We start from the raw sequence: 19,043 nt of genomic DNA on the forward strand, positions 1-19,043 counted from the left end.
AATATGAACAAGAAAGAACAATTTTAAGGAGAGAATTTGTAGGTATTAAAGAAAATTTTATTTTGATAGATACTTTGCAAAGAAGTTTAGGTACCAAACGTATTCAAATTATAATTAGATTTTTCAAAAAAACTAAATTAATAAATAGAATTTGATTGTTGTAATAGTAAATAAGATTTAAAACCATGAAGAACCACACTCCATACCAGTCGGTGGCGGTAATGCACATCATAACGTTATTTGCCAACTGCCAAAAATAATACAAGAAGAAGAAGTATGTTGCTGTTGTTACAGATCTGACCTAATGTTTGTTTTTGGTCTGTCGTGTGCTCTGTAACAGCCTCTAAGTTAATGGAGTCACCGGAACCGTCTCTTTTTGCAGTAAGTAACCTACTGGTTGCCATGTCAACGGTAACTATTGCTAGATAGCCTTGTAGCTCGTTAGCTAGTTGGACCTTTCAGTTATAAACACAAGCTCGCACTTTATTCGTGTTAAGGCAGTAAGCTTTGATTAACTCTCTTATCAGGACTGAAAATCTGGAAGAATCCAAAACGTGCTAAAAGCTGCTTTCTTGGTCGTTTATGGGTAACTTCCAGTGCTAATGTCGGATTTCAGTAAACAGCGCCGACTTTCAGTTCCGCCAGCGCCTGTAATCAAATTTTAACATATCAGTTTGAAGGGGTGCCGTCTTTATTACACACAACGTGATTTATTTCCTTTAATTTTGGCTTACACCTAACGAAAACCCAAAATTCAGTTTATCAGAATTTTCTTTTTTTTTTTTTAGACCACTCAAGAAAAGTGTTTAAAAGCAGAAATGTCAGTCTACTGAAACTATTGGTCTGTCTCCTTCTAGATGTATATGAACTTTGATGACATTATATTCTTTATCTATAAGGTCCAGTTTGTTGATGGACCCACCGCTGCCAGCAATAGCAACTTAAACTATTCTGTAAGCATCTTCCACCAGGTGTAGGAATGTATTTATAGTTAGATGAGGAAACCAGAGTTGCAACCTCCGCTCTAATTTATCCCCAAGGTGTTCAAGAAGGTTGCGGTCAGAACTTTATGCACCTGCAGCCATGGAAGTGATTGGAAGACCAGAATTCATTGATTTGGTGGTGTGACCCAGTACTTTTGGCAGTATAGTGTATGTTACTTTTGCATGAATTACTGCATTAATGCGGCGTGGCATGGAGGCGACCAGCCTGTGCAAATGCTGCCGGGTAATAATGACCAACTCAATCACGTGACAAGAGAGTTCCGACAATCACGGACATCCTCCACAAGAATGGTCAAATGTATAAGCATAATTATTTGAAAGTTTGGTGGAAGGAAAAAGCGTGGTAGAAAAAAGTTCACAAGCAAAACTGATGGCTTCAACTTTGTGCAGCAAAGCCCCATCCAGAATCAGGGGGAGAATCATAAAGGGTGAACTGTAGGTTACACAAGATGTGTCCAGGACATGAGCTGCAGCTGTCGCATTCTTTGTGGTAGGTCTCTACTGAACCAGAAACGCAGTCAGAAGCATCTTACCGGGGTTAAGGAGAAAAAGTCAAGGCTGTTGCTCAGGGGTCCAAAGTCTCGTTCTTGGAGAAATACGGAATCAAAGTTGCTGGACGTCCAGCGTGAAGTTTCCACATCCAGGGCAATGCTTGGGGAGCCATGTCATCAAAAATACCGATATCACTGTGCTTGATTGGCCAGTTCACTCACCTTATCTAAAGAATCTGTGAGGTTTTATCAAGAGGAAGATAGGAGACACCAGAGCCAACAATGCAGACGATCTGAAGGCCGTTCTTAAAGCAGCCTGGGCTTCGTTTGCACAGAATCGAGTCTGACAATATGTGGACATATTTCTCAGTTGGCCCACATTTCAGTATAAAAAAAAATATTTTTATTTATCTTGTTTATATTTTCTGAAAAGCAGAATTTTGAACTTTATTAGCCTTTAAGTACAGTATCATGATATTAGGAAAACATGTCATTTTGATACCATATTTATATTAAATTACAATTAACTGACATTTTGTGACTCTTCCTTTGTCACAATGATGCTTGCATCAAAGAGATTGCGACAGTACTCACATTGATATTGAGATTAAGTTTTCAATTCAATACATGGCACAGCTTATTAGTTATTTTGATTAATTACCTTATTAATATAATCAAAACTCTCATGCTGATTGTTATTTTTTGTTAAATAATGATAAGAAAAGAGGCTAATAAAAAAGCAACAAGCTGTAGGTGAGAAAAATAATCAATGAACTTTGGTCGCTCTAACCTTTTCAACCATTTATGGTGGGTTTTTGTTTTTTATACAATTTTTATATTAAATATAAAAATATATATTAATCTGCCCTAGTTTGAGCATTCTCCTGCTCCTGCACCACTAACACAGATGGTAGATTAAAAAAATGTTAATTCTTTTGCTTTTTTTTTTTTTTGCAAAAAAAAAAAAGAAACAAAAGGCATGAGGAGGAATTAAATCTTTATTGCTAATGCTTCCTCACGATGATTGCATCCTCGTCTTAGCAGGCAGGTGCGTCAGCAGACATGACGCGGAGCACAGAAGAGGACTCGTTGGTGGACGGACCGTTGATCTCTGCAGATGTCCTCCAGTCTGCCATGAGGAGAGAGTTTCAGTCGGTACCAACAACCTGTCCTGCTGGTGCCCTGTCTTTAATGCACGTATGTTATACACAGATTTATTATTGTTACTATTTATTATTGTTTGACTAAACCACTCTTTTTCTCTGTTCTCTTCTAAGATTCTCTACGTTGTGCTGTCAATGTGCGTGGGCATAATGTGCGTGTTGAAGTTCGGCCAAGAGGAGGTGTGCTTGCGTATTTTGGGCAGTGTGCAAGGCGACAGCGTCATCGTGTTCGGAAAGGTTTTTTTGTGGGTGCTGATGCTGCTGCTCACCGTCTGGGTCCATCACCACCACAGCCGTGTCCGCAGCCGAGGATACCTGAGGTTTTACAGACAGACGCAAAGGCTGAAGCAGCTGCCGCTCATCATACATTCAACAGGTGGGACAGCTTGCAAATCTCAATTCCACACAGTCAGTGCCTTGAAAAAGTATTCACATCTCTTGAACTTTTCCACATTTTGTCACACTGTAACCACAAGCTTCACTGTATTTTATTGGGGGAGAATAGTAACACATACTTGTCAAGTGGAAGAAAAAGGTTACACAGTTTTGAAGCATTTTAATTCATACAAATCTAAAAGATGCATTATGCTTTTTTATAGTTTTCTGTAGATGATGTTGTTCTCCACAAGGTGGCAGTAAAGTGCTGGTGTTTCTTTGTGTGCCAGGTAATGTGCTGCTGCTGCTTCTTCAGGCTCTGAGGTTACCACAGAACATTCACACCTGTGTGCTGCTGAGCATCCTGGGTGCTGAGTTTTTGGTGGCCGTGCCCTGCCTCCTTTACTATACAGGTAAACTCTAATCGCTTTTCTGATGCTTTATGCAGATCAGAGGTGTCTGATGTGAGGACCGAAGCTCGCTTCATTTGAAGGAATACAAGCTCTAGTGAAGACTGCATATTGAGACATGGAAATTTACCTTTTATAAAGAGGTATAGTGCAGGTGACAGCTTTGTATGAACCACTACTTACATCTTACAGTACGAAATTTTCAAGCTTTTGCTTCCCAGGAGTCACACTGTCTTGTGATCTTTTAAAGTGGTCTTTACCAATCGTTCTCCCCAAGTTTTTCTTCGGTCTTTGGCTCCTTTTGCCTGTGATTTTCTGCCCAGTTTTTGCACGTGTAACAGCATAATGTGCTAAACATAAACAGAAAATGGAGAAGTAGAGGTCAAAAAGAAGAAGTATTAGGCCTAATAACTATCTACAGAAGATAGTTTTTAGAAAGAAAACCTAGCAAATATCTGGGGCAGGACCTGGGAGAAACATCGCCCTATCTTTATGAATCTTTGTGAAAGTGCCTGAAGATCCCATTTAAAGTTGGTTCATCCTGATTTGTTATATGTAAACACAATGCTGGTTCCTTCTGGGTCTAGGAGCGTTCTGAGTGGTTCACAGGTCAGAAAACTGCAAAAAAGTTGTAATGTTACTTGAAAAAGTTTCAAAGAAATGAAGAGGGACTCCTGGGAATTAAAATATAAATAAATTCCAGTTAACTCAAGGCTTTTGCTCACTGTTGTACTTCCTTTTTTCTTTGAGAAAGGATCAACACTAAAGATCTATATTAGTACGTATTTAAACAGAAAACAAACATTTTGTTCTAGAGGGCATAAGGATGAAAACTCAGCTTTCTATTCCAGAGTTGATTATGTTCTATTGTTGATTAACTGATTTATTCAGAGATGGCTTCGCTGCTCCACTTCTCCACTTTGCCAGTTTCTACCCACACAATGTTATTTCTTTGCGATCGCCTTCAAACAAGCAAACCATTTGGTAGTCATGCACTAAAACATTAGTTTATTTTTTCAAAGTGGTTGAATATGCCTTAAGAATTATGAAGATAAAAAATAATCATAACAACGTTGAAACATATCAGATATAAATTGGAGTATGGGGGGTGGGAGACATTATCACTTCAAATCCATCCAGGCAGCCGTTTGCTGTAGCTTATGTCCAGCGATCAATGGACCAGAAGAGGGGTGCAACCTGGACTGGTGGTTCTTAGGCTGCTGTTTGTGGTACTTGGATAAAAGTTTGGGTTTATGTATTGAAACAGACAGGCATTGTAAATGAGCTTAGGGTATAAATATTAAAATCTATTGTATCACTTGATACTAGATACTTGTTCTCATACAAAAGGACAGATGCATAAAAACTTGCAAGGTTAAAAAAAGGACAATCCATCTTTTATTTAGTGGACGAGAGTAAACCTAGAAAAAAGTGCTGGCTGTGTTCTCTTTACGTGTGTATTTGAAATTTGGACCCAGTAAGTACATTCAGTCTGCTAACCTCTGATACTCTCAGAGATCACGCTAGCTTAAATTAGCGATGAAACAGGGATAAACAGGGATTTTATCTGTATTTTGTGTTTTCAAACCTTCAGCAACATGTTTCCTACAGCAGGTGTGACACAATGAGGGAAAAAGATTTAGTGAGATGCAAATAAACAGTTTCTTTTAGACGCATCTCTTACAAAATACTGCATGCAGGTCTTTTGATATGAACGTAGGTGAGGAACATCTGACTTTTCCACTTGGAATTCCAACTTCTAGGAATCTTTTAATTTTCCCAACTTCTGAGTTGGAATTTTCAATTTCTGAGTAGAAATGCACACATTAACACTGTATCCTTCGACCAATCATGGAGCCCCAATAGATAAGGATGTTTGCGTTCTTTTTTTTGTTTTGTTTTCATGACACACCACAACTAACTGAAAAAGTCCAACTCCTGTTGGGATAATGTTCTAAATGTCTCTCAAGATGTGGGTCTTTGGAAAACTCGGCATTTAATGAGGTGGCGCTTGTTTTAAAAGTTGGAGAACCACTGCTTTAAATCACAGAGTTACGTGGGTATGACACCTCCCTAAGGTGGGTTGATGGGTTGACGGTATGAAATGTTTCCTCTTTGTACCTGAAGAGGTCCAGTACGAAAAGACCAGCACAGCAAAAGAGCCGAAAATGACCAGCACCCTTACAGAGACACACCTCGCAGATTACATTAAACCCAAACACACACACACACACTTCCCCCCACTTTCTATCTGAGCATGTTTGCATCACAATACTCGCCCTGCCCTTTCTAAGACTCGACAGCATGACAATCAGCCATTCAGGTCCCTGTCCATCCTTTGCTAATCTGCTGATTCTCTGCTTGTGGCACAAACTGCCAGCAAACTTTGCAAGATTATACCCAGACCCTTCTGTGCATGAATTGACTTTTCTGTTTTCTCTATGCTTTAAAAAAATCTGTAACGAATTGGTTAAGTTTAGTTTAACTTCCTCCAAAATGACCCTGAGGTTGAGTGGTTTTGTTGAAATTGACAAAGTAACATACCGTGACTGGAAAGAAGCCTCCTTTTGTTATGCATAGAAATAAAATATACGGCTGATTTTAATTTGCTTTATTGTAAGTAAGTGGTACCAGGGTATTTGTGTCAAAACTAAGTAGAAAAGCAATAGATTATTTAACATTTAGTAAAATGTTTGGCCAGCAAATCAGAACAGCCGGTGTTAACAGAGTTTACTGCTACCACAGAATTACAGCAAATATTTACCAAACTGACCTTTCCTCAGTTTATTATTTATCTATAGGTTTGATTCACCCACCTCCTGTTTTTAAAGCTTCTAGAAACATTTTCAGAGGAAACTTGTGTCCTTAAGCCTGCTAGTAGATGGCTTCTTGCCTTTTTAGCTGTCGAATGACCCTCCAAAGTAGAAGACCGGGAGCCCACCCAGCCAAAAAGCTCAGTGAGCTCTGATTATTCAGCTCCTGGCGCCACCCACCATTCATACAGACACCCCCTGAGATTTGAAAGAGAAAAGCAGAATGCAGTATGAGCCATCAGCATTTTAAATTAGTTTTCTTAAAAAAAGGGAATTTATGGACACTGTTGGTCATTCAGTGAAGTGCAACCAGAATCTGCTGTTTAAGTCAAAGTTCAAACCTGCAGGAAGGTTTGTGCAACATCCTGAGACTTGACTGAAACAGTACACTGACAGAGGGGAACACATTATGTTGACTTAGTCTAAAAAGTTGCAAAAGTCTTTTCTATATTTTGCTATATTTTAATCTTTTGAAAGGGTCTCGTCCATCTTCCTGGTTGCCCTTTCAAAGCTTTCAGTTGATTATTTATTAGTCCAGATGGTTTCTTTTTTTTTTTTTTTTTTAGCCATTTAAATCTTTGAGGATAAAATAAGATTTAGATCTGGGTTATTCTAACAGATGAAATGGTTTGACCCAAACCATCGTAGCTCTGGCCATATGTTTGGAATGGTTGTTCTGCTGAAAGCTGGGCTGCTGCCTCAGCTTCTGACGGGTTTTCTCCCAGTGTTGACCTGTAGTTAGCTCTGTCCGTCTTCCCATTAACTCTTGGCCAGATTTCCCGCCCCTGCTCAACACAAGCATTCCCACAACATGATGCTGCCAACAAAATAAATAATTATTTTTCTGTGAAATAACCTACCTGTTCTGTGGATCTCTGCAGCTCCTCCAAAGTTAGCATGGGACTCTTATTGACCATTTTTTTTGTGTTTGTCAGAGAAAATCATTGTCCTTCAACTTTTCAGATATGTGAGGCGACTGTGGCTCACTGAGAAGTCGTCTTGCAATCCGAAAGTTGTGGGTTAGATTCCAACTTCCTCCTGCCGCGTGTTGATGTGCCCCTGGGCAAGGCACTTAACCTGACATTGCTAACCGATCTGCACATCGGTGTATGAATGTGTGCGCATCCAGAAATCACTTTCTGGGTGAATGTGGCTCTAGTGGTCAGCATGACTGGAAAGGTGCTATAGAAGTTCAGTCCATTTACCATTTATATGCTCTACCTATTGCTGAGCTATCATACAAGCCATTAGAATACTTAGAAGTTTGTGGTTTTTATATGAAGAAATATGAAAAAGTTCTAAAGATATCAACAGTTTTGAAAGATAGTGTCCCTTGTTGCAGATGATCAACAGTCAACATTGATTATTTCAGAGCCGTCCAGGATTCTTAATGGCAGCTTACCTTTCAACTTGTCATTTGGGCGCGTTAAGGGGAAACTACCGCTAAAGATGCTGGATCAGAGGATGTTGATATCGAAGAGTCTGCATTGAAAGGAAATCCATATTAAAGGTTTGTTTGGCTGCTGAAGGGCAAAGATTGCAGGCAGAGATACCGGCGGGCCAAGAAAGGAAGATAAGAGGCACTAGGAGATTTAATGTAGCCAAAGGGTAGCCCTCTGCCCCCCCTGTGAGGCAGAGATGCCCCTGTGTTTACAGGGCAGCTGATCCAGTTTGTGCGTGCATGTGGGTTGGAGAGATATTTGTGTTGGGCAGTCACATTCCAGCCCAGATCTACTGGCACCAGTAGATGAACAGTCAAGGTGACTTAGAAAATAATTTTTGGCTGAGACACAGAGAGAGATTTGATGCCTGCAGCCATGAAGTCCGTACAGGAAGGCCTCATTCAACTTCTCTTTGAAGTGCATACTGATTGTTTTTGTGTGTTTGAGCTTTTCTGCATGTTTCTGCCTCTCTCATTTTAACATGAATGCACTCTGCTCTATAAAGCTCCATGCACATCAAAGCCATGCCCTGGCCTTCAAAGGGCTCCTCTTAGAATACATCTCTGTGTTCTGCCAGGCCCGAAGTTAGTGTAAGCCCTGCAGGGCGCATGGGACACACAAAGACGGTAGTACTACAGTACTACAGTTCACCCGGTCCTTCTTCACACATTGATTCCTAGGATAAAAGAATTCTTGTAATTTTTAATAACTGTCTTGATTCAAGGTCCTGCAGGTTTTCTGAGGTTTTTATTTGGATTTTGACTGCTTTATTTATAATTTTGTGTCCAGTTTATGTGCTTCACCATGACAGCGTATTGTACAGTGAGTGCTTAAAAAATTAGGATAGTGGACAATCGTAAAACAAGCAAAGAGTTATCAGGGCCTATATAACCTGACACAGCTGTAAATGAGCTTGCTGAAAATGGAGAAATAAAATAGAATAAAAATATTTTTATTGTCCCAAGTGGGGAATTTCAGGTGTACCAGACTGGTTCAAAATGATAGAAAGGCAACAGTAGATCAAATAACTCGTTAGAGCCGAGGGATGCAGATACCATCTGATTGTACAACATGTCAAACCTTAAAGCAGATGAGCTACAGCAGCAGAAGACCACACCGGGTTTCTCTCTGTTAGGCTTAAAATTGCCCGTTGCTAATCTACAATTCGCACACATCTCAGTATATTAAGCAGAGACCTTTTTTCCCAACAAGCGTCCAAATTGCTTCTGTGATTTTCATATATTACCCTCAAACAGCGTTGGAAACACTGTTTCTGCGTTGTCTTCCTCTGCTCCGTTTAGCTTGTACACATGAGTTTGGTTTTTCCAGCCAAACCTTTATTCGCATGTGGTACCATTCGCTGTTAGCACCTCTGCAGCTTCACTGTTATCACCTGGAAATGTGCACTTCCATGTGGGGGATTGAAGTTTCTGTGAAGAGAGCAGACTAGGTCTGAGCACTGTCTGTCCATCCATAAGAGAGTCTCAAACAGGAACGTGTGAAATGTGTCACTTCCTTCACACCGTGTGCCGCCTCTATCTATCTAGCCGTCTAACACTGTGTGCACCTTCGTGGGTTTCAGTCTACTGGCTTAATGAGACATATTAGGCCACGTTTGTATTATTAATAGTTTACATCCTTTAATCTATTGAAAGCATTAATATAGAAAGGAAAACTGAGAAAAACTCAGATTTACAGGACATTATCTATGAAATGTTGGAAATTACAGTTTAGTTTGAATACTTTTACACTTAAAATTGTTGCTCTTGTCAGGATTTTGGAGGCAAACCGTTCATGAGAGGCAACAGCATTGAAAAGACTAATAAATGTTCCGTCACTGTCTTCAAATCCTGAAAGGCTCTTGGCCCTCATCTAAGCAGGTTCGTTCCACTGATTTTCAACTGGATTCAAGTCATGCGATTGACTGGAAAAAGTCTTGCAGCTTTATTTTCTTTTTATGAAACCAGCTGAGACTTTCCTTGGCCATGTATGTTTTAAATTATTTTAAATAATCCACCATAGTGTCACGTTTAAGTCCTTATCAGGAATGATTTCACTATTCATTCCTTGCTTGCTTCCATGCTTGTTTCCTTCATTGCTTGCTTTCACGCTTCTTTCCTTGCTTGTTTCCTTCATTGCTTGCTTTCTTGCTTCCTTGCTGCCATGCTTGATTGCTTCCTTGCTTGCTGCCATGCTTGCTTCCTACATTGCTTCCTTCATTGCTTGCTTTCACGCTTCCTTCCTTACTTGCTTCCATGCTTGTTTCCTTCATTGCTTGCTTTCACGCTTCCTTCCTTACTTGCTTCCATGCTTGTTTCCTTCATTGCTTGCTTTCACGCTTCCTTCCTTACTTGCTTCCATGCTTGTTTCCTTCATTGCTTGCTTTCACGCTTCTTTCCTTGCTTGCTTCCTTCATTGCTTGCTTTCTTGCTTCCTTGCTGCCATTCTTGATTGCTTCCTTGCTTGCTGCCATGCTTGCTTCCTACATTGCTTGCTTCTTTGCTTCCATGCTTGCTTGTTTTCTTGCTTCCTAGCTGCCATACTTGCTTGCTTCCTCGCTTCCATGCTTGCTTCCTTGCTTAATTGCTTCCATGCTTGTATCCCTGCTTGCTTCCTTACTTCCATGCCTGCTTCCTTGCTTGCTTGGTTCCATGTTTGCTTCCTTTTTTGCGTCTTCCTTACTTCAGGAACATTGAATCTTAGGAATTTGGACTTAAATAGTATATTAACCCTGTGTTCCAGACTTGGGCCTTACAATGACAAAGGGAAGCATAAGCATAAAATCTTTTGACGAGGTGTTTTGCAAGAAGAATGTCTGTTCAGCTGTATGTGACCTAAGGATCAAGGCACAGCGACTAAAATACAGTGTCTTGCAAAAGTACTCAGCCCCCTTGAACTGGTCAACCTCTTGCCACATTTCAGGCTTCAAACATAAAGATATAAAATTCTAATATTTTTTGTGAAGAATCAACAACAAGTGGGACACAATCGTGAAGTGGAATGAAATTTATTAGATGTGTTAAACTTGTTTAACAAATAAAAAACTGAAAAGTGGGGCGTGCAATATTATTCGGCCGCCTTGCATTAATACTTTGTAGCGCCACCCTTTGCTGCAATTACAGCTGCAAGTCTCTTGGGGTTTGTCTCTATCAGTTTTGCACATCGAGAGACTGAAATTCTTGCCCATTCTTCCTTGCAAAACAGCTGGAGCTCAGTGAGGTTGGATGGAGAGCGTTCATGAACAGCAGTCTTCAGCTCTTTCCACAGATTCTTGATTGGATTCAGGTCTGGACTTTGACTAGGCCATTCCAACACCTGGATACGTTTATTTATGAACCATTCCATTGTAGATTTGGCTTTATGTTTTGGATCATTGTCTTGTTGGAAGATAAATCTCCGTCCCAGTCTCAGGTCTCTTGCAGACTCCAACAGGTTTTCTTCCAGAATGGTCCTGTATTTGGCCCCATCCATCTTCCCATCAATTTTGACCATCTTCCCTGTCCCTGCTGAGGAAAAGCAGGCCCAAACCATGATGCTGCCACCACCATGTTTGACAGTGGGGATGCTGTGTTCAGGGTGATAAACTGTGTTGCTTTTACACCAAACATATTGTTTTGTATTGTGGCCAAACAGTTTGATTTTGGTTTCATCTGACCAGAGCACCTTCTTCCACATGTTTGGTGTGTCTTCCAGGTGGCTTGTGGCAAACTTTAAATGAGACCTTTTATGGATATCTTTGAGAAATGGCTTTCTTCTTGCCACTCTTCCATAAAGGCCAGATTTGTGCAGTGTACGACTGATTGTTGTCCTATGGACAGACTCTCCCACCTCAGCTGTAGATCTCTGTAGTTCATCCAGAGTGATCATGGGCCTCTTGGCTGCATCTCTGATCAGTCTTCTCCTTGTTCGAGATGAAAGTTTAGAGGGACGGCCGGGTCTTGGTAGATTTGTGGTGGTCTGATACTCCTTCCATTTCAATATGATTGCTTGCACAGTGCTCCTTGTGATGTTTAAAGTTTGGGAAATCTTTTTGCATCCAAATCCAGCTTTAAACTTCTCCACAACAGTATCTCGGACCTGCCTGGTCTGTTCCTTGGTCTTCATGATGCTCTCTGCGCTTTGAACAGAACCCTGACACTATCACAGAGCAGGTGCATTTATACGGAGACTTGATTACACACAGGTGGATTCTATTTATCATCATCAGTCATTTGAGACAACATTGGATCATTCAGAGATCCTCACTGAACCTCTGGAGTGAGTTTGATGCACTGAAAGTAAAGTGGCCGAATAATATTGCACGCCCCACTTTTCAGTTTTTTATTTATTAAAAATGTTTAACACATCCAATTAATTTCATTCCACTTCACGATTGTGTCCCACTTGTTGTTGATTCTTCACAAAAAATTAGAATTTTATATCTTTATGTTTGAAGCCTGAAATGTGGCAAGAGGTTGAAAAGTTCAAGGTCGCCGAGTACTTTCGCAAACACTGTAAATCAACAACATAATTGCTAAAAAGAAAATGGAATCAAACAGTCTAATCTCTGATCTTATCCTAACCACCATCCTGTTATAGAACCTGATGAAAGCTGTTTGTAGAAACCTTAAGAGATTGCTTTTTTAAGATGACTCATTCTGCTTTGCTTCTCCTCTTGGTGCAAATCATATAAACAATTACACTTGCTTGCTACTGTCTGAAAATATTAAAACTCCCAAGGTACGTCAGCAATTTAAACCATTTAATGAGCGTAATTAGAAGCAAATATGTTATAGAAATGGGGAATATAGCAATGTACTCTTTGTAAAGGTCAAGTTAAAAAAGGAAAAAATGTGTGAGAATATTGTCCTGAAGATTAAGTGTAATTATCTAAAATGTCCAGTGAAGGAAAATAAATCATTGGTGGACCTACCTTTCTATACACTGTTTATTGTATTTGTTATTATATGGTTGCTGTGGTCACCCACTGAGGTCCATTTCTTAGATTTATTAGATATACGAAAGGATTTAGTGCTAAAATGTGTTTCCATAGACAGGAAATCAGACTTTACTGTTTGTTTGACATGAAATAAAGATGCTTTGAATAAAAAAAGTAGATGCATATAATTGCTTAATATCATTATGTTTAATTATTACTCATATGAATGCTTAAGTTTTCTTTTTACAAGTTCTCTGAATAACCTTTATTGTATGACAGCCTCAGAAAACAATTTGATCATCATGCGCTCGTGAATATTAAAAAAGCAATTTTAACTCATACTTTTCTGCAGAAAACACCCTGCAAAATCTTTACCCCTCCTTGTTTGACTCATTTTCTTCTTTACCTAATCTCTGCTTCTCAGCATTCTTTCTCAGCCCCACATACTTGCCTGCTCCAGCTTTATTTACAGAGATTTAGGGCCTCATTATGCAGGAATGTGCAGTATTTCTTTAGATTGTGTGTGAGTGTTGATGCTGCGATGCTGAACTGTAGCCAAGTGAAGATAACGCTCTTTAGAACCTGTCTGACTATTTCCTCTGGCTAATGACACTCGAGTCTTATCAAAACCCAGCCAGTGACTCCCGCCAACCTTCCTCACACGTTTGCCCATTATCCACACCACGTTGTCTTATCAGGGTTCGGGTAACGCCGACAAGTATTTTTATTGCACACGTCGCTGCGAGCCACACCCCATCTGTTAAAGTGGGTTCTCAGGGTGTCAGAATTAGAGGTTTGAAAGCCGAATATGGCGGCTCTTGAGTGTAAGATGTAACAGTTTATGTGTGATTTAAAGAAGACCAGATGGAAAACAATAAAGAGACAAATGTGTGGTGTTTCTCACTTGGCTGGAAACCTCTCATTAATACGCTTCATTTGCTTGGCTTGCTACTTGAAACTTGTATATGTGTGTCCTTGTGTGTGTTTTGCAGTCAAAGTAATGAAGTTCAACAAAGAGCAAGCTGCACCAGACGTGAGCCAAGAGGAGCATTCACACACCTACACTGTCACAAGTGTGCCGACTGAAACCGGTTTCAGGTACGACAAGTCACAAAGACACACAAACATTCCAACCACGGAGGGGGCGTCTCTTAGCATCAGATTATTTCCCTGCAAACATCTCCCTAACGCATGTGGAGAAACGTGTTATGATCTGATAAAAGGCATGGTTAAACCTTTTGGGCATCATTTAAAAACACAAGGCTGTTTACCAAAAGAACACCAAACCCTCACTGAAGCACGGTCATGGCAGCATCATGATTTGCAGCTTTAGGAGGGAATTACGAATAGTTTCAAATAGTGGTCAATGTTGACACAAAATCTTCAGGCCTTCAAGCTGGAAAGCTGAAGATAATGAGGAACTTCCAGCATGATGACACCTAAAAGCATTCATCCAGATCAGAAAACCAATGGCTTCAGTTCCCCATAAGAAGATTAACATTTGGAATGGCCTGGGCAAATCCTGGATTTAAATCATATTGAAAATCTGTGTGGTTATCTGGAGACGTCTGGTGCAGGAGATGCACTCACACACTTACAGATTTGTAGCAGTTTTGCAAAGGGAAATGGACAAGCTTCAATCAAACTTCAACAAAGTGTTAGTTTAAGAGTGTGCACATTTATGCAAGGTTTACCTTTCTTATTTTTGAGATCCCAGAAACTTGCATTTTAACAATTGTATGTAAATGTTTTAGATCTACTGAAGCTGATGAATTGTGCTAAAAGAAAGCTTAAATATCACATTTCTGTAACCTGTTAAAGAATCATGACCTCCAGATGCATCCCACCACCCTTTAGTTTACTGTCCCCAAATATTGCACAAGCATTTTATTGCATCTTCTGAACTACTGACCCCTGCAGCGGGGGTCCCGGTGACTGTCATACATCAGAGTGGCATTAGTTTGTTTCAGTTGTCATCAGAAAGAATATAATCGCCAATTAGTGTTTCACGTACGAGGAATTTGCTTTGGTGGTAATGCGCTACACATAGACAAACATATAGTTGACATTAATTTTGGAAAACCAAAACCAAGTTTTATAGGAGTGTTATGAGAATAGAGAAAAATTGTGCAACTTTTGTAGAGAAAGAGCACCATTGCAACTGCTAAAAATATACCATAACAACAATATAAAATTAAATGAAATTGTATTTACATCAGTCATTAAACATTTTTATACTGGTACTTGTGATATAATTTATTCATGATTTTCATCCAAGCTTGATCAATAGTTTTCCAGGCTGTTTTCCAGGGCCTTTTTGTCTGCTTTTTGGTTGTTTTAAGTCCAATACCAGAGTATTTTCAGATGAAGGTTATGTTTGGTTCATTAAGCCCATTTGACCTGTCAATCAATCAGTCATAAAAGGCACCTTTGTTCGATGGATGAAATAATGATGTCAAAAAATAAAACATTAAAAATATAAGTTTAAAATGGATCTGTAGGCACTTTGCCTGTTATGAAAACAGTTAGAGAACATCTTATCAGTTGGAACTAGTAGAAAAAGCAAAAGATGACAGTTTTGCAGACAGAAAATAGTATTTTAGCATCTGCCTGGTTTACTGAACTTGTGAGGGTTGATGAAGGTAAAACAACTGGTCAGAGAAATGAGTAGAAAAGCATTTGGCAACTATGAGCTTTCTTCACAGCAATCCACTGAATCGCTGCATCTCTTTGTGTCACAGAGGCTCATCCACTCTGGAGGAGGTGGTGGAGAAGCAGGCAGACCTGATAGAGTACCTGAAGCAGCACAACACATTACTGAGCAAGAGGCTGCTCAACCTCACTGCTCAGCACTAAGCACAGCCCTGCCTCTGCCTTGCACGCCAGCCAGCTGATGAAAGCCTCCAACACTCAGGAGAAAGATCACTTTACTGCTCTGAGTGAAGATCTAAAAGACTGAAGTAGAGCAAATGCACCTGTACACACAAACTGAGCCGGTTCCTCCGTAAAGGCTTCCACACCTGAGATGGACTGATAACGCAGGAGGAGGAGTAGGTAACTGAAAGTGGAGGAGATTCTGAGGAGGGTGGGAGGTAAAAGGGAGGAGGTGGAGTCGTGGGTCACAGATCAGAGGTGACAAGTTTTTATCACTGTGCAAGAAGCTTCACTGACCCGTGTATGCTGCAGCTTTTGTGCCTCTGAAAGAATCAGAGCAGTAAGATCAACTGAACAAAGGACAGAGGTTATCATCTATCTGGGTCAAGCAAGTGAGGTTAAAATGTACTGTTTTATCAATGTGATTATTTTTCTTACCTGTTTGGTCATTAATTCTGTATCTTAATAAAAACTTTGATTTTCTTGTTTTATTTAGTCTTAATTTGAACTTTTCGCTCAACTTCGGCTCTGTTACAACGTTGTTTTTAAGATTTCTGTTTCATGTGCTGCATGTATAATTTCAAGTCTTGAACACTCGAATCCTTGGAGTTTGCTCCCTGTTGTGATTCTGCCATCCGTAACTCCACAGGGAGCGCAGCCTTCACGACTTCGTTCCCATGCAGCTTCAGCTGGGACCTCACAGATAACAACAATCCTGCAGGTGTGTCGTGCTCTTATTTTTAAAAAAAATCAGTCTCTTACCCTTTAATTTCTGATGCTCTTGCCTTACTTGCAAAAGTATTCATACCTCCTAAACTTTTCAAAATTTATCACGTTACAATAAGAAACTTTATTTAATAACATATCATGGTGCATAATAGTGAAGTGGAAAGAAAATGGTGTGACACCTGTGTGTGATTAAATGTCTTTATAAATCCAGATGTTCTGTGAAGACTTCTGAGGTTTGTTAGAGAACATTGGTAAACCAACATTTCCATGATAACTAAGGAACACAGCAGAAGGGTCAGGGAAAACGTTTAAAGCAGGGTTAGGTTATAAAATAATATCTCACATCTCAGGTGGGACAGTCTGTCCGCAGGTCAGCTATTAGTCATGCACTCCACAACTCTAGCCCTTACAAAGGAAAATAGAAGAAGGCTACCAGTGGCAGTGGAAGGAGGGGTTCTGGTCAGATGAGAACAAAATGTAACGTTTTGGCCCACATGCAAAACACCACATGTAGTGACAAACTAGCACCGCACATAATCCTGGACATCCTGGTAGCAGCATCATGCTTTTGGGCTGCTTTTCTTCAGCAGGGACAGGGAAGCTGGTCAGACTGGGTGGAGACATGGAGATAAATACTGGTCCTTCTCAAAATATTAGCATATTGTGATAAAGTTCATTATTTTCCATAATGTAATGATGAAAATTTAACATTCATATATTTTAGATTCATTGCACACTAACTGAAATATTTCAGGTCTTTTATTGTCTTAATACGGATGATTTTGGCATACAGCTCATGAAAACCCAAAATTCCTATCTCACAAAATTAGCATATCATTAAAAGGGTCTCTAAACGAGTTATGAACCTAATCATCTGAATCAACGAGTTAACTCTAAACACCTGCAAAAGATTCCTGAGGCCTTTAAAACTCCCAGCCTGGTTCATCACTCAAAACCCCAATCATGGGTAAGACTGCCGACCTGACTGCTGTCCAGAAGGCCACTATTGACACCCTCAAGCAAGAGGGTAAGACACAGAAAGACATTTCTGAACAAATAGGCTGTTCCCAGAGTGCTGTATCAAGGCACCTCAGTGGGAAGTCTGTGGGAATGAAAAAGTGTGGCAGAAAATGCTGCACAACGAGAAAAGGTGACCGGACCCTGAGGAAGATTGTGGAGAAGGACCGATTCCAGACCTTGGGGGACCTGTGGAAGCAGTGGACTGAGTCTGGAGTAGAAACATCCAGAGCCACCGTGCACAGGCGTGTGCAGGAAATGGGCTACAGGTGCCGCATTCCCCAGACCTGGGCTACAGAGAAGCAGCACTGGACTGTTGCTCAGTGGTCCAAAGTACCTTTTTCGGATGAAAGCAAATTCTGCATGTCATTCAGAAATCAAGGTGCCAGAGTCTGGAGGAAGACTGGGGAGAAGGAAATGCCAAAATGCCAGAAGTCCAGTGTCAAGTACCCACAGTCAGTGATGGTCCGGGGTGCCGTGTCAGCTGCTGGTGTTGGTCCACTGTGTTTTATCAAGGGCAGGGTCAATGCAGCTAGCTATCAGGAGATTTTGGAGCACTTCATGCTTCCATCTGCTGAAAAGCTTTATGGAGATGAAGATTTCATTTTTCAGCACGACCTGGCACCTGCTCACAGTGCCAAAACCACTGGTAAATGGTTTACTGACCATGGTATCACTGTGCTCAATTGGCCTGCCAACTCTCCTGACCTGAACCCCATAGAGAATCTGTGGGATATTGTGAAGCGAACGTTGAGAGACTCAAGACCCAACACTCTGGATGAGCTAAAGGCCGCTATCGAAGCATCCTGGGCCTCCATAAGACCTCAGCAGTGCCACAGGCTGATTGCCTCCATGCCACGCCGCATTGAAGCAGTCATTTCTGCCAAAGGATTCCCGACCAAGTATTGAGTGCATAACTGTACATGATTATTTGAAGGTTGACGTTTTTTGTATTAAAAACACTTTTATTTTATTGGTCGGATGAAATATGCTAATTTTGTGAGATAGGAATTTTGGGTTTTCATGAGCTGTATGCCAAAATCATCCGTATTAAGACAATAAAAGACCTGAAATATTTCAGTTAGTGTACAGTGAATCTAAAATATAGGAATGTTAAATTTTCACCATGACATTATGGAAAATAATGAACTTTATCACAATATGCTAATATTTTGAGAAGGACCTGTACAGGAGGGTCTTTGGAAAAATCTGTTATAAAAGGCTTGAGACTGGGACAGAGGTTCCCTTTCCATGAGGACAATGACCCTAAACAAACAGCCAGAGGTACAATGGAAGCATATTACTTTCTTCAAATGGCCTAGTCAAAGTCCACACCTAATTCCAGTTGAAAATATGTGGCAAGACATGTTCACACATGCTCTCCATCTAATCTGACTGGGCGTATGTGTTTTTGCAAGGATGAAAGGGCAGAAATGTCAATGTCAGAATGTGCAAAGCTGGTAGAGACATACACTCAGGAGAACTCACATCATTGTGGTTGTAATGTGAGAACTTGTGGTAAAAGTTCAAGGACAATGAATATATTTGATTTACAGTGCCTTGAGAAAGTTTTCGGCCCCCTTGAACTATTCAACCTCTTGCCACATTTCAGGCTTCAAACAAAAAGATATAAAATTCTAATACTTTTTGTGAAGAATCAACAACAAGTGGGACACGATCGTGAAGTGGAATGAAATTTATTGGATGTGTTAAACTTCTTTAACAAATAAAAAACTGAAAAGTGGGGCGTGCAATATTATTCGGCCGCCTTGCATTAATTCTTTGTAGCACCACCCTTTGCTGCAAT

At 40.3% G+C, this 19,043-nt stretch overlaps 1 protein-coding gene across 2 annotated transcripts; it reads left to right on the forward strand.

The window, feature by feature from the left end:
* The first annotated feature begins 224 nt into the window (after positions 1-224).
* On the forward strand, positions 225-15,981 carry tmem192 (transmembrane protein 192). Of its 2 annotated transcripts, none has more exons than XM_047364263.1 (6): positions 225-381; positions 2,537-2,692; positions 2,773-3,034; positions 3,324-3,446; positions 13,609-13,714; positions 15,358-15,981. In XM_047364263.1, exons 1-6 carry the CDS (start codon positions 352-354, stop codon positions 15,470-15,472), a joined length of 792 nt encoding a protein of 263 aa, XP_047220219.1. In that variant the 5' UTR covers positions 225-351; the 3' UTR covers positions 15,473-15,981. The 2 variants fall into 2 exon arrangements, with proteins under 2 accessions (XP_047220219.1, XP_047220220.1); XM_047364264.1 differs by having other exon boundaries at positions 226-381; positions 2,540-2,692.
* The last annotated feature ends 3,062 nt before the right edge of the window (positions 15,982-19,043 follow it).

Source organism: Girardinichthys multiradiatus, chromosome 5 (assembly GCF_021462225.1).
Source record: "Girardinichthys multiradiatus isolate DD_20200921_A chromosome 5, DD_fGirMul_XY1, whole genome shotgun sequence".
NCBI lineage: Eukaryota > Metazoa > Chordata > Actinopteri > Cyprinodontiformes > Goodeidae > Girardinichthys > Girardinichthys multiradiatus.

What these genes read in the sequence shown, in the direction of transcription:
- tmem192 (XM_047364263.1), top strand. Translation starts at nt 352, where the DNA reads ATGGAGTCACCGGAACCGTCTCTTTTTGCA. An exon ending in CGGAACCGTCTCTTTTTGCA is followed by an intron (nt 382 to 2,536) that starts GTAAGTAACCTA and finishes TCCTCGTCTTAG; the next exon opens with CAGGCAGGTGCGTCAGCAGA. An exon ending in GTGCCCTGTCTTTAATGCAC is followed by an intron (nt 2,693 to 2,772) that starts GTATGTTATACA and finishes TTCTCTTCTAAG; the next exon opens with ATTCTCTACGTTGTGCTGTC.